The 25,665-nt window shown below is 45.6% G+C and overlaps 1 protein-coding gene across 2 annotated transcripts; it reads right to left on the reverse strand.

Moving 5' to 3' along the window:
- Positions 1–693: 693 nt before the first annotated feature.
- LOC138796669 (shootin-1-like) lies at positions 694–24,912 on the reverse strand. 2 transcript variants are annotated; one of them, XM_069976297.1, is made up of 16 exons: positions 24,706–24,912; positions 21,528–21,571; positions 16,935–16,974; positions 16,575–16,657; positions 16,327–16,486; positions 13,232–13,329; positions 12,970–13,051; positions 12,475–12,569; positions 10,974–11,120; positions 10,169–10,322; positions 8,950–9,109; positions 8,645–8,706; positions 6,394–6,485; positions 5,054–5,116; positions 4,616–4,766; positions 694–2,027 (listed from the first exon to the last, which is right to left on the reverse strand). In XM_069976297.1, the coding sequence occupies exons 1-16, from the start codon at positions 24,779–24,781 to the stop codon at positions 1,870–1,872; spliced, it is 1,665 nt and encodes a 554-aa protein (XP_069832398.1). In that variant the 5' UTR covers positions 24,782–24,912; the 3' UTR covers positions 694–1,869. The 2 variants fall into 2 exon arrangements, with proteins under 2 accessions (XP_069832398.1, XP_069832399.1); XM_069976298.1 differs by having other exon boundaries at positions 6,394–6,482; positions 24,706–24,911.
- Positions 24,913–25,665: the final 753 nt, after the last annotated feature.

Raw genomic sequence — 25,665 nt, forward strand, 5'->3', positions numbered from 1 at the left:
TTGCTGTCATTTCCTCCGCTGACCTCTTGCCCCCCTTTCTAACTATCGCTCACTCGCAGCCCCGTCTACCTGGTGACACGAGGATGGCATTTAAACCCTTCAATATTTAAGCATCAGCAAAATATCTGTGAAACACGTTGTGCCAGGAGGAAATGTCAGAGAACCTGCCACCCCGCATCTGAGTGATGTCTTCCTTATTGACAGGACGGAGAGCGAGCGGACGCCTTGTGATGGTTATTCATCGTGATTCCTAATTACTGTGTGAGAACAAGTCACCTGGGACCGTAAAGAGAGACGCTCCCTGCCTGTGTATCTGCTATTGATCAGCCGCCATCAATTCCCTCACTATGTGACCGTCACCTATGTACTTCCTCCTCCATGCATCCATCCATATACAATATCAGGAGGCTTTTAGACCACTTCTTGGAGGATTCCTCTATGGAAGTGACCACGCGTTTCACGCTCCATAGGGTATTGACCACTTAATGAAGAGTGAAATTATCGGGACATCATCACACCTGAGATGGCCTCACAATTTCACTCCCAGATCAATATATAGACTTAGAACTTGACCACCCACCTTCCTTTTTCTATTTGAAGCTTTTAAGAGTCTAAGCAAGATGGCCGCTATCAAGATGTCAGTGTGGTGCCGTAGTTATATGGTCTCATGAACTCACTTTTGAAGTTCTACTGCTTTATTTTGGGGACGTGCCTGCCAGCTGGTTAACTCTTTCCTACATGGAGAACACATGAATGGTCGGCCAAGCCGAGCATGGAACGGGAAAAGATTGTTGTTGGCTGAATGAGTGTTCGGCTTATAGATGTTTGGTTCACGGACTCAAATATCTTCAGCATTAGAGAAACGTGGCCACTTTCTTCCAGAGACAGCATGACTCTTGTCTCCAGTTTGGGTAGGATTTTGCAATTCAGTTCCATTCCATTGAAGTGAATGGAGCTTAAAGTTGTTATCCAGCGCTCCTAAAGCCCATAGGACCTAAATAAAGTTCAGCATAATACCAGATAATGCCACTACCCCATAACAAGTGCTAAGCATTTGGGGTCAATGAGGAAACCAGAGATTGTGGCCCCCACCTAGAAGACCCTTATAAAAGGAAGGTCTATGTTATAGGAGAATAAAGATCTAAAGGTAAAAATAAAAAAAAAAATAGAAAAAAAACTACTGAAAAAGGACATAAGGATATTGGTAGACTGTGAAATTAACTTTAGTGCCCAATGTCAGGCGGCTGCTGCCAAGGCAAATAAAATCATGGGATGCATCATAAGACAAGAACAGGGGCTTACCTACATACATAATAGCCACATACTGTATATAACATTACTGCTGATGGCAGTTAAAGGGTTTATTGTATTTTAGGGCCATAATACACGGCCTAATGTAATGGCTGGCCGCTATTACATGTAGGGATGCGTGGTCGGCGGCCACTGATTTTAGGTCAAGACCTAAAGACATGATCTGCTGGTGATCGTTGTCATCAACTGATCGTGTCTATTACACGGAGCGATGATCTGCTGAGTCGGCCTGATTCAGCAGATTATCGCTCTGTGTAATAGGACCCTTACTGTATGGGCTCATATTACAAAACAATAAGCATAAATTGGCATTAAAAAGAATTGCAGACTTTCCTGCTATTCACAATGGACTCAGACTGCAGAGAGCCCTGTGAAATAACAGGTAGGCTCCTGGTTCTGCTCGCAGCTTCCAGCAGAGGCCTTGGTGCAGTTTCCTGTGTCATCAGGGTTACATGTCCCAGTTCCTGGTGTTCTGTGGTTTGTTAACCTAGTACCAATCCTTCATATTGCCGCTTTTGGCTGATCACATCAACAACGTCCAAACAGCTGTACCATGTGCTACTGCCATGTTACTAGTCTGATCTCCGACTGTCTCCGCTGGCTGTTTTGTTGGACCTTTATTTTCTGGATCTGCTTTTCAGAACTGGACTTATCTTCATCATCCAAAGGTGACAAAGGTGTTACCGACTGAGACTTCATATCAGCTGTAACCAAACCTACGTTATAATGGTAAAAGAGGACACAAACATTTAGCAAAAAATAATACTGCTCCTATGTATAGGAATATAACTACTATAATACTGCTCCCATATACAAGAATATAACTACTATAATCAGCACAAGCCATTGAGGAAGTAAAGACCAGCGGCACTCACCGGGTTGATGCAGTGATGGTGATTTATTGGTAAGATGTCATCTTGCAGATAAGCTCAGGGCAGGGGGAGACAGGTCCAGAGGTGCTGTGCACAGCACCTCTGGACCTGTCTCCCCCTGCCCTGAGCTTATCTGCAAGATGACATCTTACCAATAAATCACCATCACTGCATCAACCCGGTGAGTGCCGCTGGTCTTTACTTCCTCAATGGCTTGTGCTGATTAAATGAATTGCTTTCTCATTTACGCTGAGCACCACTGTGATGCATGAATGTCACTGAGATTACTCAGTCAACAAAGACTACAACGCTCCTCATCTCAAAAAGTCACTTAACCTGATTACACAAACAGCTCCATACTAATTACGGGTTACTGATAGTGCCAACACATCTATTTGCTTGTGCTTAATATAACTACTATAATACTGCTCCTATATACAAGAATATAACTACTATAATACTGCCCCCTATATACAAGAATATAACTACTATAATACTGCTCCTATATACAGGAATATAACTACAATAATACTGCTCCTATATACAGGAATTTAACTACTATAATACTGCTCCTATATACAAGAATATAACTACTATAATACTGCTCCTATATACAAGAATATAACTACTATAATACTGCTCCTATATACAGGAATATAACTACTATAATACTGCCTGCTATATACAAGAATATAACTACTATAATACTGCTCCCATATACAAGAATATAACTACTATAATACTGCTCCTATATACAAGAATATAACTACTATAATACTGCTCCCATATACAAGAATATAACTACTATAATACTGCTCCTATATACAAGAATATAACTACTATAATACTGCTCCTATATACAAGAATATAACTACTATAATACTGCCCCCTATATACAAGAATATAACTACTATAATACTGCTCCTATATACAGGAATATAACTACAATAATACTGCTCCTATATACAGGAATTTAACTACTATAATACTGCTCCTATATACAAGAATATAACTACTATAATACTGCTCCTATATACAGGAATATAACTACTATAATACTGCTCCTATATACAGGAATATAACTACACAAAATTCTGATGTGTTTTTTATTTAGCCTAGGGGCACTAGTATCAGCCATAGGTGTGAGGTGCAGCACTCTGTTTCTTCCCTGAACCGCATAACTACTATAATACTGCTCCTATATACAGGAATATAACTACTATAATACTGCTCCCTATATACAGGAATATAAATACTATAATGTTTCTTCCGTGAACCGCATTTTGTTTCTCTCTTTTCTCCGTGTTTTGCACTCCTCCTGGTGAGACCCACATCACCGCAATTAGCAGGAGACACCTGAGTGCACATGGTTTTAATCCCTCCTGTTTTTTCCCATTCTGTTTGCTGCAGCTATGGTGAGTGTAATATCTTATCCAGACTTGTGCTGCTTGGGGGCGACCTTCTCCGCCGGCGGTGCTGGCCGGGTTCTGGTGTGGTGTTTTTGGGTCTGGTCCTGTGGCATGGGGGTCGCAGGGCCGTCCCATGGCCCCCGTTCCCTGGCTGTGCACGCCTGCGGGGTTGGTGGCCACTGACTGGCACGGTGTGGACTTAGTGTAGGGACCCATGTGTATCAGATACCGGCACGAGGTACATGGGGCAGTATGGCTTGATCAATTCATACACAAAATTCTGATGTGTTTTTTATTTAGCCTAGGGGCACTAGTATCAGCCATAGGTGTGAGGTGCAGCACTCTGTTTCTTCCCTGAACCGCATAACTACTATAATACTGCTCCTATATACAGGAATATAACTACTATAATACTGCTCCTATATACAGGAATATAACTACTATAATACTGCCCCCTATATACAAGAATATAACTACTATAATACTGCTCCTATATACAAGAATATAACTACTATAATAATGCTCCTATATACAAGAATATAACTACTATAATACTGCTCCTATATACAGGAATATAACTACTATAATACTGCTCCTATATACAGGAATATAACTACTATATTACTGCTCCTATATACAGGAATATAACTACTATAATACTGCTCCTATATATAGGAATATAACTACTATAATACTGCTCCCTATATACAAGAATATAACTACTATAATACTGCTCCTATATACAAGAATATAACTACTATAATACTGCTCCTATATACAAGAATATAACTACTATAATACTGCTCCTATATACAGGAATATAACTACTATAATACTGCTCCTATATACAAGAATATAACTACTATAATACTGCTCCTATATACAAGAATATAACTACTATAATACTGCCCCTATATACAAGAATGTAACTACTATAACACTGCTCCTATATACAGGAATATAATTACTATAATACTGCCCCTATATACAATAATATTACTACTATAACACTATTTTCCATACTCTCTTGATGTATAATCAGTTGCTTGTCAGCCTTTTGAGGAGTATCTACTATTTTTCGACGTCTCTGCAAAATTGACTCCAGCTCGGCATCTTTGGCTTTGCGACTTATCCGGCGGCGGCTGGCTCTCCGTGCTGGTTTTCTTACGGTGTCCTATAAAAAGAACAAATATAAGGAGGTGCCGTTGATCGCTTACAGTTCTGTGGGGACATGAGACCCCTGAAGCTTTGGGAATTCTGTATGGACTATCACTATGGGACTGTTGGGATATGGAGGATAGTTCTAGACCACTAGGATCTTGGAAAAATTCAAGATTAAATGGTTTTTATAGTATTGGGTTCTGTTGTGTATTGTGACCACCAAGCTTGCTGTGGCCTTTAGTGTGGACTGTAACCATTTAGCATGTTGTGTCATTGGTTGTTTCTACCGGTCACACTCACCATCAGTATTCCCTGGAGCTGGCTGATCACGGTCTTACGTTTGTTGGTCACTGCGGCCTGATCCTAGTGAAATCATAAAACATTCCATCATCGAAACAACAAATCCTGAACTACAGTCACTTTCCTTTATTTTAGAATTTTATAGAAAGGTCTGAGCACCACCATCTTTTCTAGCCCTATGTAACAATGAGGCATCTCAGTCAGAATAGTTGCTATAGTTGAGTTTACTGCCCCTCACAGGATATGCTTGGATCAGGGTATCATTAAAAATCAGATTTTCTCCCAGGATTAGACACTGTGCTCTTACACTGTTGCTGGAGATTTCCCCATTGTCCCTCTATTGCTGACACTGATCACATCCCTCTATGGCTGACACTGATCACGTCCCTCTATGGCTGACACTGATCACATCCCGCTGTCCCTCTATGCCTGACACTGATCACATCCCGCTGTCCCTCTATTGCTGACACTGATCACATCCCTCTATGGCTGACACTGATCACGTCCCTCTATGCCTGACACTGATCACATCCCGCTGTCCCTCTATGCCTGACACTGATCACATCCCGCTGTCCCTCTATGCCTGACACTGATCACATCCCGCTATGGCTGACACTGATCACGTACCTCTATGGCTGACACTGATCACGTCCCTCTGTGGCTGACACTGATCACATCCCTCTATGGCTGACACTGATCACATCCCGCTGTCCCTCTATGCCTGACACTGATCACATCCCGCTGTCCCTCTATGCCTGACACTGATCACATCCCGCTGTCCCTCTATGGCTGACACTGTTCACGTCCCTCTATGGTTGACACTGATCACGTCCCGCTGTCCCTCTATGGCTGACACTGATCACGTCCCGCTGTCCCTCTATGCCTGACACTGATCACGTCCCACTGTCCCTCTATGGCTGACACTGATCACGTCCCACTGTCCCTCTATGGCTGACACTGATCACGTCCCACTGTCCCTCTATGGCTGACACTGATCACGTCCAACTGTCCCTCTATGGGTGACACTGATCACGTCCCTCTATGGGTGACACTGATCACGTCCCTCTATGGCTGACACTGATCACGTCCCTCTATGGCTGACACTGATCACGTCCCTCTATGGCTGACACTGATCACGTCCCTCTATGGCTGACACTGATCACGTCCCTCTATGGCTGACACTGATCACGTCCCTCTATGGCTGACACTGATCACGTCCCTCTATGGCTGACACTGATTACGTCCCGCTGTCCCTCTATGGCTGACACGCTGATTAGTTAATGACACTGATTACAGAGATTATAGGATTGTGGAGATTGGAGCCAATGATGCAGATGAACCTTTCTGTCGCTCTGTGCCGGCCGCAGCTTCACTCCGCTCTTAATTCTTTCCATCATTTCCCTCATTGCATCAGCTTTGGTGGAGTCGCCTGCTGATACAGAGACTTCATATTAGAGATGGGAAATCTAACACTGCTCAGTGTAAATCATCCAGCAAGAAGTGCACAGACCCCCTGACATCACACACTGCACAGACCCCCCTGATATCACACAGTGCACAGACCACCCTGACATCACACAGTGCACAGACCCCCCTGACATCACACAGTGCACAGACCCCCCTGACATCACACAGTGCACAGACCCCCCCTGACATCACACACTGCACAGACCGCCCTGACATCACACAGTGCATAGACCCCCCTGACATCACACAGTGCACAGACCCCCCTGACATCACACACTGCACAGACCCCCTAACATCACACACTGCACAGATCACCCTGACATCACACACTGCACAGATCACCCTGACATCACACACTGCACAGATCACCCTGACATCACACACTGCACAGATCACCCTGACATCACACAGTGCACAGACCCCCTGACATCACACACAGTGCACAGACCACCCTGACATCACACAGTGCACAGACCCCCCTGACATCACACACTGCACAGACCCCCCTGACATCACACACTGCACAGACCCCCCTGACATCACACAGTGCACAGACCCCCCTGACATCACACAGTGCACAGACCACCCTGACATCACACACTGCACAGACCCCCCTGACATCACACACTTCACAGACCCCCTGACATCACACAATGCACAGACCCCCCCCCCACATCACACACTTCACAGACCCCCCTGACATCACACAGTGCACAGACCCCCCTGACATCACACAGTGCACAGACCACCCTGACATCACACACGGCACAGACCCCCTGACATCACACACGGCACAGCCCCCCCCCCCCCCAACATCACACACTGCACAGACCACCCTGACATCACACAGTGCACAGACCACCCTGACATCACACATGGCACAGGACCCCCCCCAGCATCACACAGTGCACAGACCCCCCTGACATCACACAGTGCACAGACCACCCTGACATCACACAGTGCACAGACCACCCTGACATCACACAGTGCACAGACCCCCCTGACATCACACACTGCACAGACCCCCCTGACATCACACAGTGCACAGACCCCCTGACATCACACACTGCACAGACCCCCCTGACATCACACAGTGCACAGACCACCCTGACATCACACAGTGCACAGACCCCCCTGACATCACACAGTGCACAGACCCCCCTGACATCACACAGTGCACAGACCCCCCTGACATAACATCACACAGTGCACAGACCCCCCTGACATCACACAGTGCACAGACCACCCTGACATCACACACTGCACAGACCCCCCTGACATCACACAGTGCACAGACCACCCTGACATCACACACTGCACAGACCCCCCTGACATCACACACTGCACAGACCCCCCTGACATCACACAGTGCACAGACCACCCTGACATCACACACTGCACAGATAGCCCTGACATCACACAGTGAACAGACCCCCCTGACATCACACACTGCACAGACCCCCCTGACATCACACAGTGCACAGACCCCCCTGACATCACACACTGCACAGACCCCCCTGACATAACATCACACAGTGCACAGACCACCCTGACATCACACACTGCACAGACCACCCTGACATCACACACTGCACAGAACCCCCTGACATCACACAGTGCACAGACGACCCCCCCCCCCCACATCACACACTTCACAGACCCCCCTGACATCACACACGGCACAGACCCCCTGACATCACACACTGCACAGCCCCCCCCCCCCAACATCACACAGTGCACAGACCACCCTGACATCACACAGTGCACAGACCCCCCTGACATCACACACGGCACAGACCCCCTGACATCACACAAAGCACAGGACCCCCCACCCCACCCCCACCCCAACATCACACACTGCACAGACCCCCCTGATATCACACACTGCACAGACCCCCCCGACATCACACACGGCACAGACACCCCACCCCCCTGACATCACACACGGCACAGACACCCCACCCCCCAACATCACACACTGCACAGACCCCCCTGATATCACACACTGCACAGACCCCCCCGACATCACACACGGCACAGACACCCCACCCCCCGACATCACACACTGCACAGACCACTGACATCACTAACTGAGCCATTAATGATCCGCTAATCATTTCTTACCTGTGACCGGTGGCCCCTCGGACTCCCGTAGTCCTCGTCTCTGCTTTATTATTGCCAGGGGGCTGGTAAATAAGAATACATTACTGTATATTACCATTATATATGATATATTGATGCCAGAAATGAAGTAAAAGTCAGGTGTCAGCAGTGGAGCTCCCAATAAACCTGAACATGGCAGATAGACAGGCTGGAGATATAGTGCCTCACCAAGAAGATACATAGACCTAATGTGGAGACCCCACCAATCTCTAAAGACCCCTTATAGCATTCCTAATCCCAGAACCCAGCAGTATAGAGAGTCTCACTCTTCAGGAGTCTTGAAAAAAGGGCAAGGGGGTGGTGGTGGTGGTGGTGGAGGCGGAGGAGCTGGCGGGAGCAGGGAAATAGGTGGTGCCCCCACAGAGGCATCTTCCATCAAGGTGGCCGGCACCTCCTTTCTCTGCAGTTCTTCTTCCAGTGATTTAACTGCAAGAAAATAGAACACATGGCTGATGGAGAGGGTTCTATGTACGCCAGGATGCGCTCACCTGATTCTAGAACTTGTCGGTACTGTGTAGGCATCTTGTGTTGAGTTTTCCTCCAGACTCCATTTAATTATCAGCACCCCTTGTTGTATATATCCAGAGTAACTGCAATGAGCAGTACGGAAAGGAGGTAGACTGAGGGGAAGTGACTCAATAAGGTCCTGGTAGGTGTTAAAGGTGTCTGGAGCCACGCTGACTGCATCCCAAAGCTGATGGAGGGTGCAGGGTTAGGGTCGGAGTGTTGGGGATCCATGAAGCTCACCCAACCTTCTAGGTGATCCAACAGATGCTTAATTGGGGGAAATAAGGGCCAGGGTCATACTGGGAAGTCTTCGTCTTGGTTGTGGCCTTTCGACCAATGTCAGAATTTTCTAGCTATATGGCGTCGTATTATCTTGTTGGAATATCGGAGAACATCGGAGAAGACAACCCATTACCAATCACCGGAGAAGACAGCCCTTTAACAATCATCGGAGAAGACAGCCCTTTAACAATCATCGGAGAAGACAGCCCTTTAACAATCATCGGAGAAGACAGCCCTTTACCAATCATCGGAGAAGACAGCCCTTTACCAATCATTGGAGAAGACAACCCTTTACCAATCATTGGAGAAGACAGCCCTTTACCAATCATTGGAGAAGACAACCCTTTACCAATCATTGGAGAAGACAGCCCTTTACCAATCATTGGAGAAGACAGCCCTTTACCAATCATCGGAGAAGACAGCCCTTTACCAGCCCTTATCAGGGGAGAAGACAGACAAAGCCAATAATCATCCCTTTTTGCATCCCTTTTTGCCCCTTTTCCCTATGACAGCAGTGAGGGATATGTGTGCAGACATCCTATCGCACCTTATACAACCGCATGTCACTGGGTATGTTTGCCAGTGATTTGCTATAGAAACATCTTTATCTTGGAAACATTGATTTAATCACCATTCAGTCAATTCATAGGAAGATTTATGGGTCTAGTTCTTATGGAGGACCATGAGTTTCCATACCTCTTTCCTCTAGTAGACTGCATTTCTCCTTCGTCATCTTCAGTTCTTCTTCTAGCTGACCCTTTTCACTCTTTGCTACTTTCAGATCTTCCTGGATGGTGAGAAGTTCCTCTTTCATTGGCCTCTCCGATAACTGCAATTCTAAACTTGCTATCTGTTGAAAGTAGGGATGGTTATATAGATATAGGGGGAGATTTATCAAAGGGTGTAAAATTTAGACTGGTGCAAACTGACCACAGCAACCAATCACAGCTCAGCTTTCCTTTCAGCACTGCCTAAAGCTGAGCTGTGATTGGTTGCTGTGGTCAGTTTGCACCAGTCTAAGTTTTACACCCTTTGATAAATCTCCCCCATAATGTCCAACCCTAATCAAGAACCAACACCAGGGCTTTGGTGGGTCTGTAATTAGACTTCTTACAATTAAAGAGCTATCAAGAATAATAGCATTAAATAATCATACAATATCACACTTGGTAGACTAGGATACAAAAGTTCAGAATAAACCTACAAGCATAAAACAGTTCCCTTTGAGTTATTTTCACATCTGCGTTGTTTTATCCGTTCTATCAGTGCCACAGAAGAACGAAAAAATAAAGCCAGATGGACCCTGTTAACTATAAAAGAGTCCATCAGGTTTCCACCAGTATATCCATCCATTTGACTGGACAAAATAATCCTGCATGCCATGTTATGTTCTCTGGTCATTGGATGAAATCTGCAATGAAAGCACCAAATGGACCCTCTAACACAGATATGAACCTAGCCTTAGTAGGCATGTATAGGAGCATCACAGTCAACTGGTCACCTTTGTTTGCAGGTCTTGCTTGGTATCTTCTAGAGTGGTGGTCAGGGATCGGACATCATCCAGAGCTTTGACCAGCATCTCATTGGGTTGTACATTCTGCATTAGTATCAGACTCTGACGGTAAATGGCCTTTTTTTCTTTAAGAACCTGAAAAAGAAAGTATTTGTTATGTATCTGAATCACCTGCTACAGTATATATCATTATCATAGCTACCACGGAGGCAGACCACGCAACTGCTATGGTGCCCGTACAGTAGGGGGGCTCGAGCCCAGCCAAGCGTGATTTGCCTCCATGCTTCGCCTCACACCAACACCCCTCCACCCTTGACAGCCGCTGTTTGCACCAGCCCCCCGCCCCGCATCCCTTGGACACCCGCTGGCCCGCACCAACCCCCCCATAGACAGCCATCGTATTATTGTAGTTATATCGTTGTACATGGGTGATTTTATAGCCATATTCCTTTACACAGAAGGCTCAGGAAGTTTTTCTTTTTCTTTCTTGCTTAGGGCTTTTACTAAGAACAATTACTGTATCACCGACTTGGTTTTTACCCGTGACTATGAATAGACATTATTAGCTATATGCATGAACACTTGCATGTGGTACAACCCGTGGTGATATCCCGATTGATCTGTTACCTTTCTTTAGGATTTTAGTCAGTTAATTTATGATTGAGAGCTATTATAGCAGGTAAAGGAAACACATGACGGATTTGCCTCTGCTATGTCTGGGCATTCTATATATCGGTCCTTCCCTCTAGGTGATGGTGGCAGGCTCAAGTTTTAAAGTGGTAGTTCACAAAAAAAATTGTTCAAATCAACTGGTGCGAGAAAGTGCGAGATTTATAATTTGCTTCTATTAAAAAATCTACAGTTTTCCTGTACTTATCAGCTGCTGTATGCATTGCAGGAAGTGGTTTATTCTTTCCAGTCTGACACAGTGCTCTCTGCTGACACCTCTGTCCATGTCAGGAACTGTCCAGAGCAGTAACAAATCCCCATAGAAAACTAATTTTGGTGAATAAGTATTCCTGCTTAATGACCACATGTCCAAAAGGTTCCAAGTGAAGATACTTATACTAATCATCTAGATGTTTCTAAAACAATCCCTATACTCTAGCCTCTTCAGCCTCCACTAATTTCTTCAATAATTTATCTTGGTTCAGGAAAACCTTGTCCTCCAACCCTACTTGATGCCTACAAAAATCCCAGATCTCCTATTGTTTGGGTTGAGTCTGTTCTTCCCTTGTAGGTCACTATTCATTATCAATAGGGATTGAAATAACTCGGCTCTTCAGGCACCTATTAAGGTGGACGTATAGGTTTAGGACTACTTATGAAGAATCCAACCGGTCCGATCCATGTTTTCTTCAGATATCAAAGGTTTCCCTCTTCACTTAGTCTCCACCACTTATCAGAAGAAGACAACACAATGATACGTATTAAATTTTTATTTTACGTCAATGAGATGCCTTCATATGTATCTATGATATCACTATACCTTGTTCGCATAGGATTCCGCCTCATATCTTAAGCTTTGCTCAAGGTCTAGCTGGTCCAGGGTGTCGGAATATTCCTGGGCTACAGCAAGTGACACTAAACAGAAAACAGATAGTCTGAGAGTATGCTTCTGGTTAGGAACTGGTCCTCCACTGGTCTCCATCCGTTTGCAACTCTGTAGATGACACCTCCTGCCAACAAGAGCACTAAGAAGGATTCTGGTCTGGGCATAAGGAGAGCCATAGAGATTTTGAGAACTTTCTTTAAACATAACGGGACCCGAAGACCATCTAATGTGTATGAGGGTGCCCAGGACCAGATGTCAGTGGATAGAAGGATCATTCATGGTGGGTTTCAGCATACCCAACCCACTGGTGGAGGAGTCCAGCATCTGGTTATCCCCATCTCCCTGTATCGCTACCATAAAAACAAGACTTTCCAAAATCGTTGGAATCTGGCTGGAGACATGGATGTCGATAGAGCCCACAGCCCTTACCTCTGTTCAACTTTAAGAACTTATTTTGGCTTTTTCCAAGTTTCACACCTATGACTTCCTTTTCCAGCCTTTCGTGTTCAAGCTGCAAGAAAAGGTTAAAAAGAAAGTTTCATTTTCTCCTCTGTTGACAACCATCCTCAGCTCGGCGCTTCCTGATTCTTATCCCAGACCCCAACAATATGCAAGAAACCCAGAAAATAATTGAGAAGGATTTTTTTTTTACAGAAAAATATACCTTAATATATACATAACATCTTCTTACCTGCTTGTTTAACCTTTTTGCCTCTACTTTTAGTTCTTGCAGTGCAGATGCCATCTGTTCCCTTTCCTCTGAAAACTTTTGGATGTTCCTCTTCAGTTCTAGAAAAGCAAAATAAATAAATAAAACAGAGGGGTGATCCCTCCATAGATCCCACATGATACATAAAGGGGTTTTCCCACTATAGATCTCTTTGGTATATAGGCTATATCATGATGTCACATACCACGCCCCATTCCAGCCCTGGGTCTTGGCAGGTGGTCGGGGTTGGTCCATTGGTCATTAAGACTATGCTTGCTAAGCTACATTTTAAGGTTACAGTTGTCCTCCTGATTGTCATTGTCGGGGAACTTTCTGGTGACATCTAGTTGGCAGCCTATTCAATAAGGATTTCTTCTTCTGGGTGCCTCTTGGTGGTTACGATTCATTCTTTCCCTAGCTGGATGTGTTACTGCTATTGTGGTTATTGTTTCTGACCTTGATACAGACCCCAGTCTCGCTCCATACCACATTCTTGCCTGAGTCCTTCTGCATTGTCGGCCTACTTCCTATAGTTTAGTCTTGGATTCTGACCTTGCTGTGTTCCTGGCCAAATTTTCTGTCTGATCTTGTGGCCCTCATCCACAGCTCCAGTGAAATAGTTCCCAGCTTTGAAGCTCCTTATTGTGATACATGAGTGCCGCCTTTTCCCATCAAGTCACGGTTTCACTTTGTAATCTTAGAAAATAACTGGGTTTTTAGCCAGGCCAGAAATCTCTCCAGAAGGGAATGGGTCACCCATCTTTAAACAGCTGTTTCGGGGTTATTGCTCCTCATCAGTAGAGTAGGGTGCTGTCTGGCCCTGGAGAGGCCTATTGTTGTGGGACCAAAGGGCAATGTTTCTCCTTGGAGGAGGATCAAAAAAGACATGTGGAGACTTAAAGAACCTTCATGCTCCACTGGGAATTCTGGGAACAAGAATATGCAAAGTAGCTCTCTGATACCTCCCTTTTGTCAGTGTTGGACTCTGATTTGAAGCTTACTTTTCTTCCTGGAATCCTTAGTAGAGCATTAATGGCCTATAAGTCTGCACACATATTTATGGCATTCTCTTCATGGAGAAGAATCACCTTTTGACCCTTATGGTGATAAACCTCTATGCATCCTGCTCCATACTGACGAGTGACAATAACTCAAAAACATTTGTCTACAAATGGGTCAGCTTTTCTTTTGGAGAGATTTCTACACAGAACGATAATCAGCTGAATCGGCCCTATCCAGCCGATTATTGTTCTGTGTAATAAATACAACGATCAGCCGATGATCATTGTCATCGGCTGATTGGTAATATAGGTTCTGACCTATAATTGTCCGCCACCAACCACGCACCGCCACGTGTAATAGTGGTGCGCGGCCGGCAGCTGACCATTTGCAAAATAAATACATTACCTATACATGGTCCAGAGCTCCTCTTGCTCTTCTTCTCCCTGGGTCCTGCGCGCTGCAGCTTCAGAGTGGCCTGTCTTAGCTGACAGGCCGCTCAGCCAATCACAGGCCAGGACCGCTGCGGACAGTGATTGGCTGAGCGGCCTGTCAGTTAAGACAGGCCGCTCTGAAGCTGCAGCGCGCAGGACCCGGGGTGAAGAGGACCCCTGGACCCGGGATAGGTAAAGTATGCCAGTTTAGCAAGGGCTGCAAGGACATTGGTAAACGATGTAGCCCTTGTTATACGATTATCAGGCCGTGTAATAGGCCCAGTAAACGAGCGCCGATTTACTGTTATTATAGGGCCGTGTAATAGTACCCTAAGGTTTGGAATCAAACAGAGAGCTGCTTAGCATATTCTTCTTCTCTCTTTTCACAGTGGAGCATAAATGGCCTCGGAGTCTTCACACATCTTAATGACACTCTTCTCAACCAAAAACATTACTTTTTTTTTTCTCTGTGTGATTGAAACACATCAAAATATAGCCAGTGTCTGGTTCAACCACTGGCTTTCCCAAAAGTGGATCAATTGGGATCACAGCAGAAGGACCCCTACTGACCAGTCTTTTATGGCCCCTTTAAAGGAGAAGTCCACCCAGACCCATTTTTTCAGCAAGTGCTGGGGAGGTGGAGGATAAAAGAAATAACATGCCCTTATCTCCCCGCTCCAGCACTGGTGGCCGCATACCGCTGCTCTAGTCTGGCCGTTTCCTGGTCTGAGCAGGAACCTGGATCATCACGACCCGGGTCCCCAATCAGACCAGGAAGCACCCTAGGACTGGATCGGTGGTATGTGGCAACCAAGAGCATGTTATTTCTTTTATCCTCCTCCCCAGCACTTGCTACAAAAATGGATCTGGCCGGACTTCCCCTTTAATTCATATGCCATAAACGTCTGTATTATAGAAAACCCAGTAATCTGATGACTAGAAATACATTTCCTACAATTTTCAGCTCTTTGCCACTGCCAGTGACTGAAGTCCTTTGCCCAAGCCACAACCAAACTCAGTTTCTGCTTTTGAAACCATAGATCATATATGCATGGTTTACAATCGAGGATCCCCCTGTGGAAGTTATGGATTCAATGTAAATAGTACGTTGACATGGACACCTATATGGATACACATGCTGAGAGAACTTGATCAGCTGAAGACTTATGCATGAGTAAAAGTGACCCAACCTGGGGATGAACTGAGACATTGAATTATCTAGCTGAGCAAAAGGGCTCCATACTGAGATAAATAGATGAATGGCTTCAGTGCATCCCACCAGTGGTGAAACCTGGGGTCTCCACACCACCATGAAGTCACAAATCAAAACCCTACTGGTCCATGTCCTCAACTTACTCTGTTCCTCTCCATTTTCCAGGTCCCTCTTATCATCGTGACTAATAACTTCTCTTCTTTGGGGCTCCTTTTACAGTTCAGATGGGGTTCTTCAGCGAAAGAAGCCACCGGCATGTCTATAACCCCCCCCCCCCCCCTTAAACTTTTGCCCATCAATCAGTTGGTCAGTTGTCTTATATTACGTGGCCCGTAGTATGACATTGCTCAACCTTCGCCAAGTGCCCCAGTCTTTGCTCCATGACATCGATAACGGTGGAAATGTGAGTATTGTAGGTTACCAGTCTTTACCTTCAATTATATGCTGGTCCCCATAAGAAGCATCAGTGTCCACCTCGGCCATACACTGGCCACCTGTAGCCATTGGCTGGACATCTTCCCGCTGCTCACACAGCATCATATTACTATCTGCTGTGTCAGTCGAGTTCATGTCTTTGTTCTCGTTCTGGACCTAAAATCCCAAAGAAGACCGTGTAGATATTCTAACTCTGATATTCAGCTTTTTTTCAGCTTTTCTATTGGTTGTTTATGGTATTGACCTGAGTTGTGTGTTCCTCGCATGCTTCTTCAGTCTCATACTCTGCTTCCAGTAATGTGAACTCGTCCAGAAACTTCTCTGTGACTGAAGAAGAAAAGACGAGCACAAAATATCTGCATAAGACAATAATAGCTATAATAATAAAAAATATTCATAATAATATTTACTAATCTGTACAAATAATGGTGAATATAATAATATAACAACTAAATATGTAAATGATAAATATAATAATGTAAATGATCTGTGAGCAGACCACTATATACTGGTGTGGTTATTGTAATGGATTGTGAGTAGTAGTGATTGATTAATTCTGGATTCCACTAATATAAAGATCCTGGGTTTATTGGTCGGCACCTACATTCAACAAGTCCTTGGAGCTGCCGCTGACTGTCCTCATCCTGCAAAAGAAGAAAATACTTATAATAAAAGACATGGATCTAGTGCAACATGACTATACTGATGTCACCAGCCCTCTACAGTACAGTAACTCCACCCCCTTATAATGATGTCACCAGTCCTCCCAGATAATCCCACCCCCTTATACTGATGTCACCAGCCCTCTCAGATGACTCCACCTTCTTATACTGATGTCACCAGCCCACTCAGATGACTCCACCTTCTTATACTGATGTCACCAGCCCTCTCAGATAGCTCCACCCCCTTATAATGATGTCACCAGTCCTCCCAGATAATCCCACCCCCTTATACTGATGTCACAGCTCTCTCAGACAACCCCACCTCCTTATACTGATGTCACCAGCCCTCCCAGATTATCCCACCCCCTTATACTAATGTCACCAGTCCTCTCAGATAACCCCACCTCCTTATACTGATGTCACCAGTCCTCTCAGATAACCCCACCTCCTTATACTGATATCACCAGCCATTTCAGATAACTCCACCCCTTATACTGATGTCACCAGTCCTCCCAGATAACTCCACCCCTTATACTGATGTCACCAGTCCTCCCAGATAACTCCACCTATTTATACTGATGTCACTAGCCCCCCCCAGATAACCCCACCTCCTTAAACAGATGTCACCAGCCCTCTTAGATAACTCCACCCCCTTATAATGATGTCACCAGTCCTCCCAGATAATCCCACCCCCTTATACTGATGTCACAGCTCTCTCAGATAACCCCACCTCCTTATACTGATGTCACCAGCCCTCTCAGATAATCCCACCCCCTTATACTGATGTCACCAGTCCTCTCAGATAACCCCACCTCCTTATACTGATGTCACCAGTCCTCTCAGATAACCCCACCTCCTTATACTGATGTCACCAGCCATTTCAGATAACTCCACCCCCTTATACTGATGTCACCAGTCCTCCCAGATAACTCCACCTCCTTATACTGATGTCACTAGCCCCCCCCAGATAACCCCACCTCCTTAAACAGATGCCACCAGCCCTCTCAGATAACTCCACCCCCTTATAATGATGTCACCAGTCCTCCCAGATAATCCCACCCCCTTATACTGATGTCACCAGTCCTCTCAGATAACCCCACCTCCTTATACTGATGTAACCAGTCCTCTCAGATAACCCCACCTCCTTATACTGATGTCACCAGCCATTACAGATAACTCCACCCCCTTATACTGATGTCACAGCTCTCTCAGATAACCCCACCTCCTTATACTGATGTCACCAGCCCTCTCAGATAACTCCACCCCCTTATAATAATGTCACCAGTCCTCCCAGATAATCCCACCCCCTTATACTGATATCACTACCCCCCGCCCAGATAACCCCACCTCCTTATAGTGATGTCACCAGCCCTCTCAGATAACTCCACCCCCTTATACTGATGTCACCAGTCCTCCTAGATAACTCCACCCCCTTATACTGATGTCACAGCTCTCTCAGATAACCCCACCCCCTTATACTGATGTCACCAGTCCTCTCAGATAACCCCACCTCCTTATACTGATGTCACCAGCCCTTTCGGATAACTCCACCCCCTTATACTGATGTCAACAGTCCTCCCAGATAACTCCACCTCCTTATACTGATGTCACTACCCCACCCAGATAACCCCACCTCCTTATACTGATGTCACCAGCCCTCTCAGATAACTCCACCCCCTTATAATGATGTCACCAGTCCTCCCAGATAATCCCACCCCCTTATACTGATGTCACAGCTCTCTCAGATAACCCCACCTCCTTATACTGATGTCACCAGCCCTCTCAGATAATCCCACCCCCTTATACTGATGTCACCAGCCCTCTCAGATAACTCCACCCCCTTATAATAATGTCACCAGTCCTCCCAGATAATCCCACCCCCTTATACTGATGTCACCAGCCCTCTCTGGTAACTCCACCTCCTTATACTGATGTCACCAGCCCTTTCAAATAACCCCCCCTCCTTATACTGATGTCACCAGCCCTCTCAGATAACCCCACCTCCTTATATTGATGTCACCAGCCCTCTCAGATAACCCCACCCCCTTATACTGATATTACCAGTCCTCCCAGATAATCCCACCTCCATATACTGATTTCACCATCCCTCCCAGATAACTCCACCTCCTTATACTGATCTCACCAGTCCTTCCAGATAACCCCACCCCCTTATACTGAAGTCACCAGCCCTCCCAGATAACCCCACCTCCTTATACTGATATCACCAGTCCTCCCAGATAATCCCACCTCCATATACTGATTTCACCATCCCTCCCAGATAACTCCACCTCCTTATACTGATCTCACCAGCCCTCCCAGATTACTCCATCTCCTTATACTAATGTGACCAGCTGCCCCAGATTACTCCTCCTCCTTATACTGATGTCACCAGCCCTCCCAGATAACTCCACCTCCTTATACTGATGTCACCAGCCCTTCCAGATAACTCCACCTCCTTATACTGATATCACCAGTCCTCCCAGATAACTCCACCTCCTTATACTGATATCACCAGCCCTCCCAGATAACCCCACCTCCTTATACTGATGTCACCAGCCCTCCCAGATAACTCCACCTCCTTATACTGATATCACCAGTCCTCCCAGATAACTCCACCTCCTTATACTAATGTGACCAGCTGCCCCAGATTACTCCTCCTCCTTATACTGATGTCACCAGCCCTCCCAGATAACCCCACCTCCTTATACTGATGTCACCAGCCCTCCCAGATAACTCCACCTCCTTATACTGATGTCACCAGCCCTCCCAGATAACTCCACCTCCATATACTGATTTCACCAGCCCTCCCAGATAACCCTACCTCCTTATACTGATATCACCAGTCCTCCCAGATAACCCTACCTCCTTATACTGATTTCACCAGCCCTCCCAGATAACCCTACCTCCTTATACTGATGTCACCAGCCATCCCAGATAACTCCACCCCCTTATACTGATGTCACCAGTCCTCCCAGATAACCCCACCCCCTTATACTGATGTCACCAGTCCTACCAGATAACTCCACCTCCTTAGACTGATGTCACCAGACCCCCCACCAGATAACCCCACTTCCTTATACTGATGTCACCAGCCCTTCCAGATAAGCTTTTTATAGGGTGACTGATACCTAACATGGGCAGGCACATAGCTGACACTTTGTATTAGGTCATATGGCCTAAAATTTGGGGTCATGTGGATGACACTATGTATAGGGGTCATGTGGCTGACATTATGTATAGGGGTAATGTGGCTGACACTATGTATAGGGGTAATGTGGCTGACACTATGTATAGGGGTAATGTGGCTGGCACTATGTATAGGGGTAATGTGGCTGACACTATGTATAGGGGTAATGTGGCTGAAACTATGTATAGGGGTCATGTGGCTGACACTATATATGAGGGGTATGTGGCTACCACAATGTATAGGGGTCGTGTGGCTGGCTCTATGTATAGGGCTCATGTGGTTGGCACTATGTATAGGGGTCATGTGGCTGACACTGTGTATGAAGGGCATGTGGCTGACACTATGTATGAGGGGTCATGTGGCTGACACTATATATAGGGGGCATGTGGCTGATGCTATGTAAAGGGGTATGTGGCTGGCACTATGTATAGGGGTCATGTGCCTGACACTATGTATGAGGAGCCTGTGGCTGCCACAATGTATAGGGGTCATGTGGCTGACACTATGTATGAGGGGCATGTGGCTGACACTATGTATAGGGGTCATGTGGCTGACACTATGTATGAGGGGCATGTGGCTGACACTATGTATAGGGGTCATGTGGCTGACAGTATGTATGAGGAGCCTGTGGCTGCCACAATGTATAGGGGTCATGTGGCTGACACTGTGTATGAGGGGCATGTGGCTGACACTATGTATGAGGGGCATGTGGCTGACACTATGTATAGGGGTCATGTGGCTGACACTATGTATGAGGGGCATGTGGCTGACACTATGTATAGGGGTCATGTGGCTGACACTATGTATGAGGGGCATGTGGCTGACACTATGTATAGGGGTCATGTGGCTGACACTATGTATGAGGGGCATGTGGCTGACACTATGTATAGGGGTCATGTGGCTGACACTATGTATGAGGGGCATGTGGCTGACACTATGTATAGGGGTCATGTGGCTGACAGTATGTATGAGGAGCCTGTGGCTGCCACAATGTATAGGGGTCATGTGGCTGACACTGTGTATGAGGGGCATGTGGCTGACACTATGTATGAGGGGCATGTGGCTGACACTATGTATGAGGGGCATGTGGCTGACACTATGTATAGGGGTCATGTGGCTGACACTATGCATAGGGGTCATGTGGATGGCACTATGTATGAGGGGAATGTGGCTGCCACTCTATCTATCCATGTACATTGGAGCATGGAAATATCACTGTATAAGGTCCTTTGACTAAAGATGGTCATCCTGCAGGGAACAGTCTGCTGTCCTGACACGGCGGCCATCTTTGGTCCTCCATAAGCACAGGTGGCTTAGTACATTGTACTAGATATCATGGGGAGGTTACCTCACTGATGAAGTCAGAATCCGAGCTGCTGGATGGCGGCAGATCTGGAAGATGAACAGAGAGAACAATGACAATTACCATTGGGCGATGTAGACCTGTGGCCATACTGAAGGAAAAGTTCAACAGTCCAGCACTTGACAAAGAAGTTTTTTCGCTTATTCAGTTTTATTGCAATATACAGCAGAACACCAACATGCAGACCTGTGGCCATCCCGGACATTTCCCAACCTTTGGCTCAGAAATGCCAGGCCTCTCAGGCTCCCCGGCTATATCTTACCTATACCTCCCATTATATCCTGATAAGCTTTATCTGCCAGGGTACAACACATCCGGAGTACTATCAGACCTGGGGGAGGAGGACCAGTCAACCTGCTTGTGTAGGGAACAGGGTTATGGGGACAATAGGGTCAGTTTTGTTCTCGAAGCACTGTGAGTTGGGAGTAGTCACCATGACGGTCTGGGCATGATAGAGAAGATAAAAGGAAAGGGAACAACCCCAACTAGATAAGATTTCACCTGTGAGTCATAACCCTGCAAAACGGAGTGACCTGTCTGTCAGTGATCGGCTGAGTAGGCATTTCCTCCAAGACCAGAAAAGTAAGAACAGCAGAGACCCAGACACCGCCTGAACCACAGCAGGGGCTAACCAAACAAAACCGCCTGAACCACAGCAGGGGCTAACCAAACAAAACCGCCTGAACCACAGCAGGGGCCAACCAAACAAAACCGCCTGAACCACAGCAGGGGCTAACCAAACAAAACTGCCTGAACCACAGCAGGGGCTAACCAAACAAAACCGCCTGAACCGCAGCAGGGGCTAACCAAACAAAACCGTCTGAACCGCAGCAGGGGCCAACCAAACAAAACCGCCTGAACCACAGCAGGGGCTAACCTAACAAAACCGCCTGAACCACAGCAGGGGCTAACCAAACAAAACCGCCTGAACCACAGCAGGGGCTAACCAAACAAAACCGCCTGAACTGCAGCAGGGGCCAACCAAACAAAACCGCCGGAACCACAGCAGGGGCCAACCAAACAAAACTGCCTGAACCGCGGCAGGGACCAAGCAAACAAAACTGCCTGAACCGCAGCAGGGGCTAACCAAACAAAACCGCCTGAACCACAGCAGGGGCTAACCAAACAAAACTGCCTGAACCGCAGCAGGGGCCAACCAAACAAAACCGCCTGAACTGCAGCAGGGGCCAACTAAACCAAACTGCCTGAACCGCAGCAGGGGACAACCACAAAAAACCGCCTGAACTACAGCAGGGGCCAACCAAACAAAACCGTCTGAACCGCAGCAGGGGCCAACCAAACAAAACCGCCTAAACCACAGCAGGGGATCATTCAGTGCTATTTTTTTTATTTTGTTCCAAATTTATCGTCTTTTTAATTTATCCCCCAGACAATTCCTTTAATTGAATGTTTAGACCTTTTCAAATCAACCAGTATCAGAAAGTTATACAGATTTGTAATTTTCTTCTATTTAAAAAATCTCCAGTCTTCCAGTACTTATCAGGTGCTGTATGTCCTGCAGGAAGTGGTGTATTCTTTCCAGTCTGACACAGTCCTCACTGCTGCCACCTCTGTCCATGTCAGGAACTGTCCAGAGCAGGAGAGGTTTTCTATGGGGATTTGCTACTGCTCTGGACAGTTCCTGACATGGACAGAGGTGGCAGCAGAGAGTACTGTGTCAGACTGGAAAGAATACATCACTTCCTGCAGGACATACAGCAGCTGATAAGTACTGGAAGACTTAAGTTTTTTAAGTGGAAGTAATTTCCAAATTTATATAACTTTGTGGCATCAGCTAAATTAAAGGGGTACTCCGGGCTAGGTATATTTTCCCTGTATGGCCGTGGAGGGGTGGATATAGACACCGCCGTCCTCTATCCTCCCGTCCCGCTGCTGCTTCCTGGTCCGAACTGCTTCTTGAGACATGCGTCTAAAGGCAGCTCAGCCATTCAGTGGTCGTAGCGGGGTCCCGCCTCGGCCACTGAGTGGCTTGGCTGCCTTCAGACATCACGTCTCAAGCGGCAGCTCAGACCAGGAAGCGGCAGCGGGACGGGAGAACGGGGCAGCGCGATCCGGGATCCGGTGCTGGAACTGGGGAGGTAAGTGGGCGGGCGGCCTCTATATGGCCATACAGTAAAAATACACCTAGCCCAGAGTACCCCTTTAAAACCATTTTCTCCCAGGAGTTGCCCTTTTAATATATATATATTTTTTTTTTAGTAGACACACTGTACTATACATACATTATTTATACACATGCCATTATATGCCCTACTATACACTGTTACACATAAATTATTATAAATATACTATTATAAACTTATACACTTAAAACTATACACTTCATACTATACACACATTATGGGGGAGATTTATCAGACATGGTGTAAAGTGAAACTGGCTCAGTTGCCCCTAGCAACCAATCAGATTCCACCTTTCATTTTCCAAAGAGTCTGTGAGGAATGAAAGATGGAATCTGATTGGTTGCTAGGGGCGACTGAGCCAGTGTCACTTTACACCATATTTGATAAATCTCCCCCATTCTCACATATATTGGTATACTCTCTGTACTACACGTACATTATTATATCTGTATTACATTACTCTCCCTACTATACATACATTATTAGACACACCATACTATACATAGATTATTTTATTATATATATATATATATATATATATATGGTGTATGGGTAATATATATATATATATATATATACTGTATATAACATTTATGTATAGTATGGTACTATATATGACAGTGATGGCCAACCTTGACACTCCAGCTGTTGCAAAACTACAATTCCCATCATGCCTGAACAACCAAAGATATGGCTTTGGCTGCCCAGGCATGATGGGAGTTGTAGTTTTGCAACAACTGGAGTTTCGAGGTTGGCCATCACTGTCATATATAGTACCATACTATACATAAATGTTATATATATATATATATATATACACAGTAAATATATATATATATATATATATATATATATATATATATTACCCATACACCATATATATATATATATATATATATGTATATGTATATATTTATAGCTATGCACATCCCCCATCTGTTCAGCCCAGACCTATAACCTAATGGTGCTGTGCTATATCCCATAGGTGCCCCTATACCGGAGTGACCCCATAACCTCACCTGTGAGCTGGCGGAGCTCCTCTTCTATACAGGAAATAGTAAAGTCAGTGTCCTGCTCCCCCAGGGCCTCCGCCATCTTCTGCTAGGGGAATAGAATCCGGAGTGAAGAGGGAAGTTTGCTCTTTCTCTACTATTAGGGAATTGAAACTCCACTCCCATATCCTCCATGCAGAGACCTTATCACTTCTCCTATAGACACAGCTGCTGCAGCCAAGGACGCGGAGGTCACACTTCCCTATGAAGACCTGTAGGGCTTGGGCCGGGCTCCCCATTCACTGTAATATATTATGTATGAATAAAGTTGTAAATGAAGGAGCTGTTAATGGATGCGACTTGTTATTTCCATCAGGATCAGTCCATTCCCTGGGATATAGAAGGCTCCTGCACTAAAACAAGATACGAAAAATCAATGTCATAAGTAAAAAAAAAAAAACGAGAAAAGTTGTGTACAATCCTTGGAGAAAGTATTTGCCCCCCTTATTATTGCAGGTTTATTACCATGAACAGTTATCAGGCTAGAAATAAGTTATAACATTGTATAAACTGTATAATAATAATAATAATACGTGTGCAGTGTCCTGGTACCTGTATCCCAGATACTAGAAGTATAACGTTGTCGTGTGGCTGAGGAATCGCTCACAATGGCTAAACCTGTGTCTGGGTATGGTCAGGTAACTTGTATACACTGTCATTTTACCTGCCACACTGTCAATATCCCATACACTGAGATATTACGGGTGTGCAAGGGTTAATATTGCTCTGTGTTATCCCTGCCTGAGTCACATGTCAAGGATGTATGGAAGTTTGGTCACATGACCTTTTCTCAGACAGCTTCTGCCAGAAGGGCTGTCTAATAGAGGAGTCTCCCGGGTTGAAGATATTTTTTCCTGATTAGAACCAAACACTGCAAACCAAACCCATCTCCCCATAGGGCCGGATCATTCCAGTCTATACAGAGTA

Source organism: Dendropsophus ebraccatus, chromosome 7 (genome assembly GCF_027789765.1).
Source record: "Dendropsophus ebraccatus isolate aDenEbr1 chromosome 7, aDenEbr1.pat, whole genome shotgun sequence".
Lineage (NCBI taxonomy): Eukaryota > Metazoa > Chordata > Amphibia > Anura > Hylidae > Dendropsophus > Dendropsophus ebraccatus.

What these genes read in the sequence shown, in the direction of transcription:
- LOC138796669 (XM_069976297.1), bottom strand. Translation starts at nt 24,781, where the DNA reads ATGGCGGAGGCCCTGGGGGAGCAGGACACTGACTTTACTATTTCCTGT. An exon ending in GGAGCTCCGCCAGCTCACAG is followed by an intron (nt 21,572 to 24,705) that starts GTGAGGTTATGG and finishes TTCATCTTCCAG; the next exon opens with ATCTGCCGCCATCCAGCAGC. An exon ending in TTTTTCAAGACTCCTGAAGA is followed by an intron (nt 8,707 to 8,949) that starts GTGAGACTCTCT and finishes CTTATTTACCAG; the next exon opens with CCCCCTGGCAATAATAAAGC.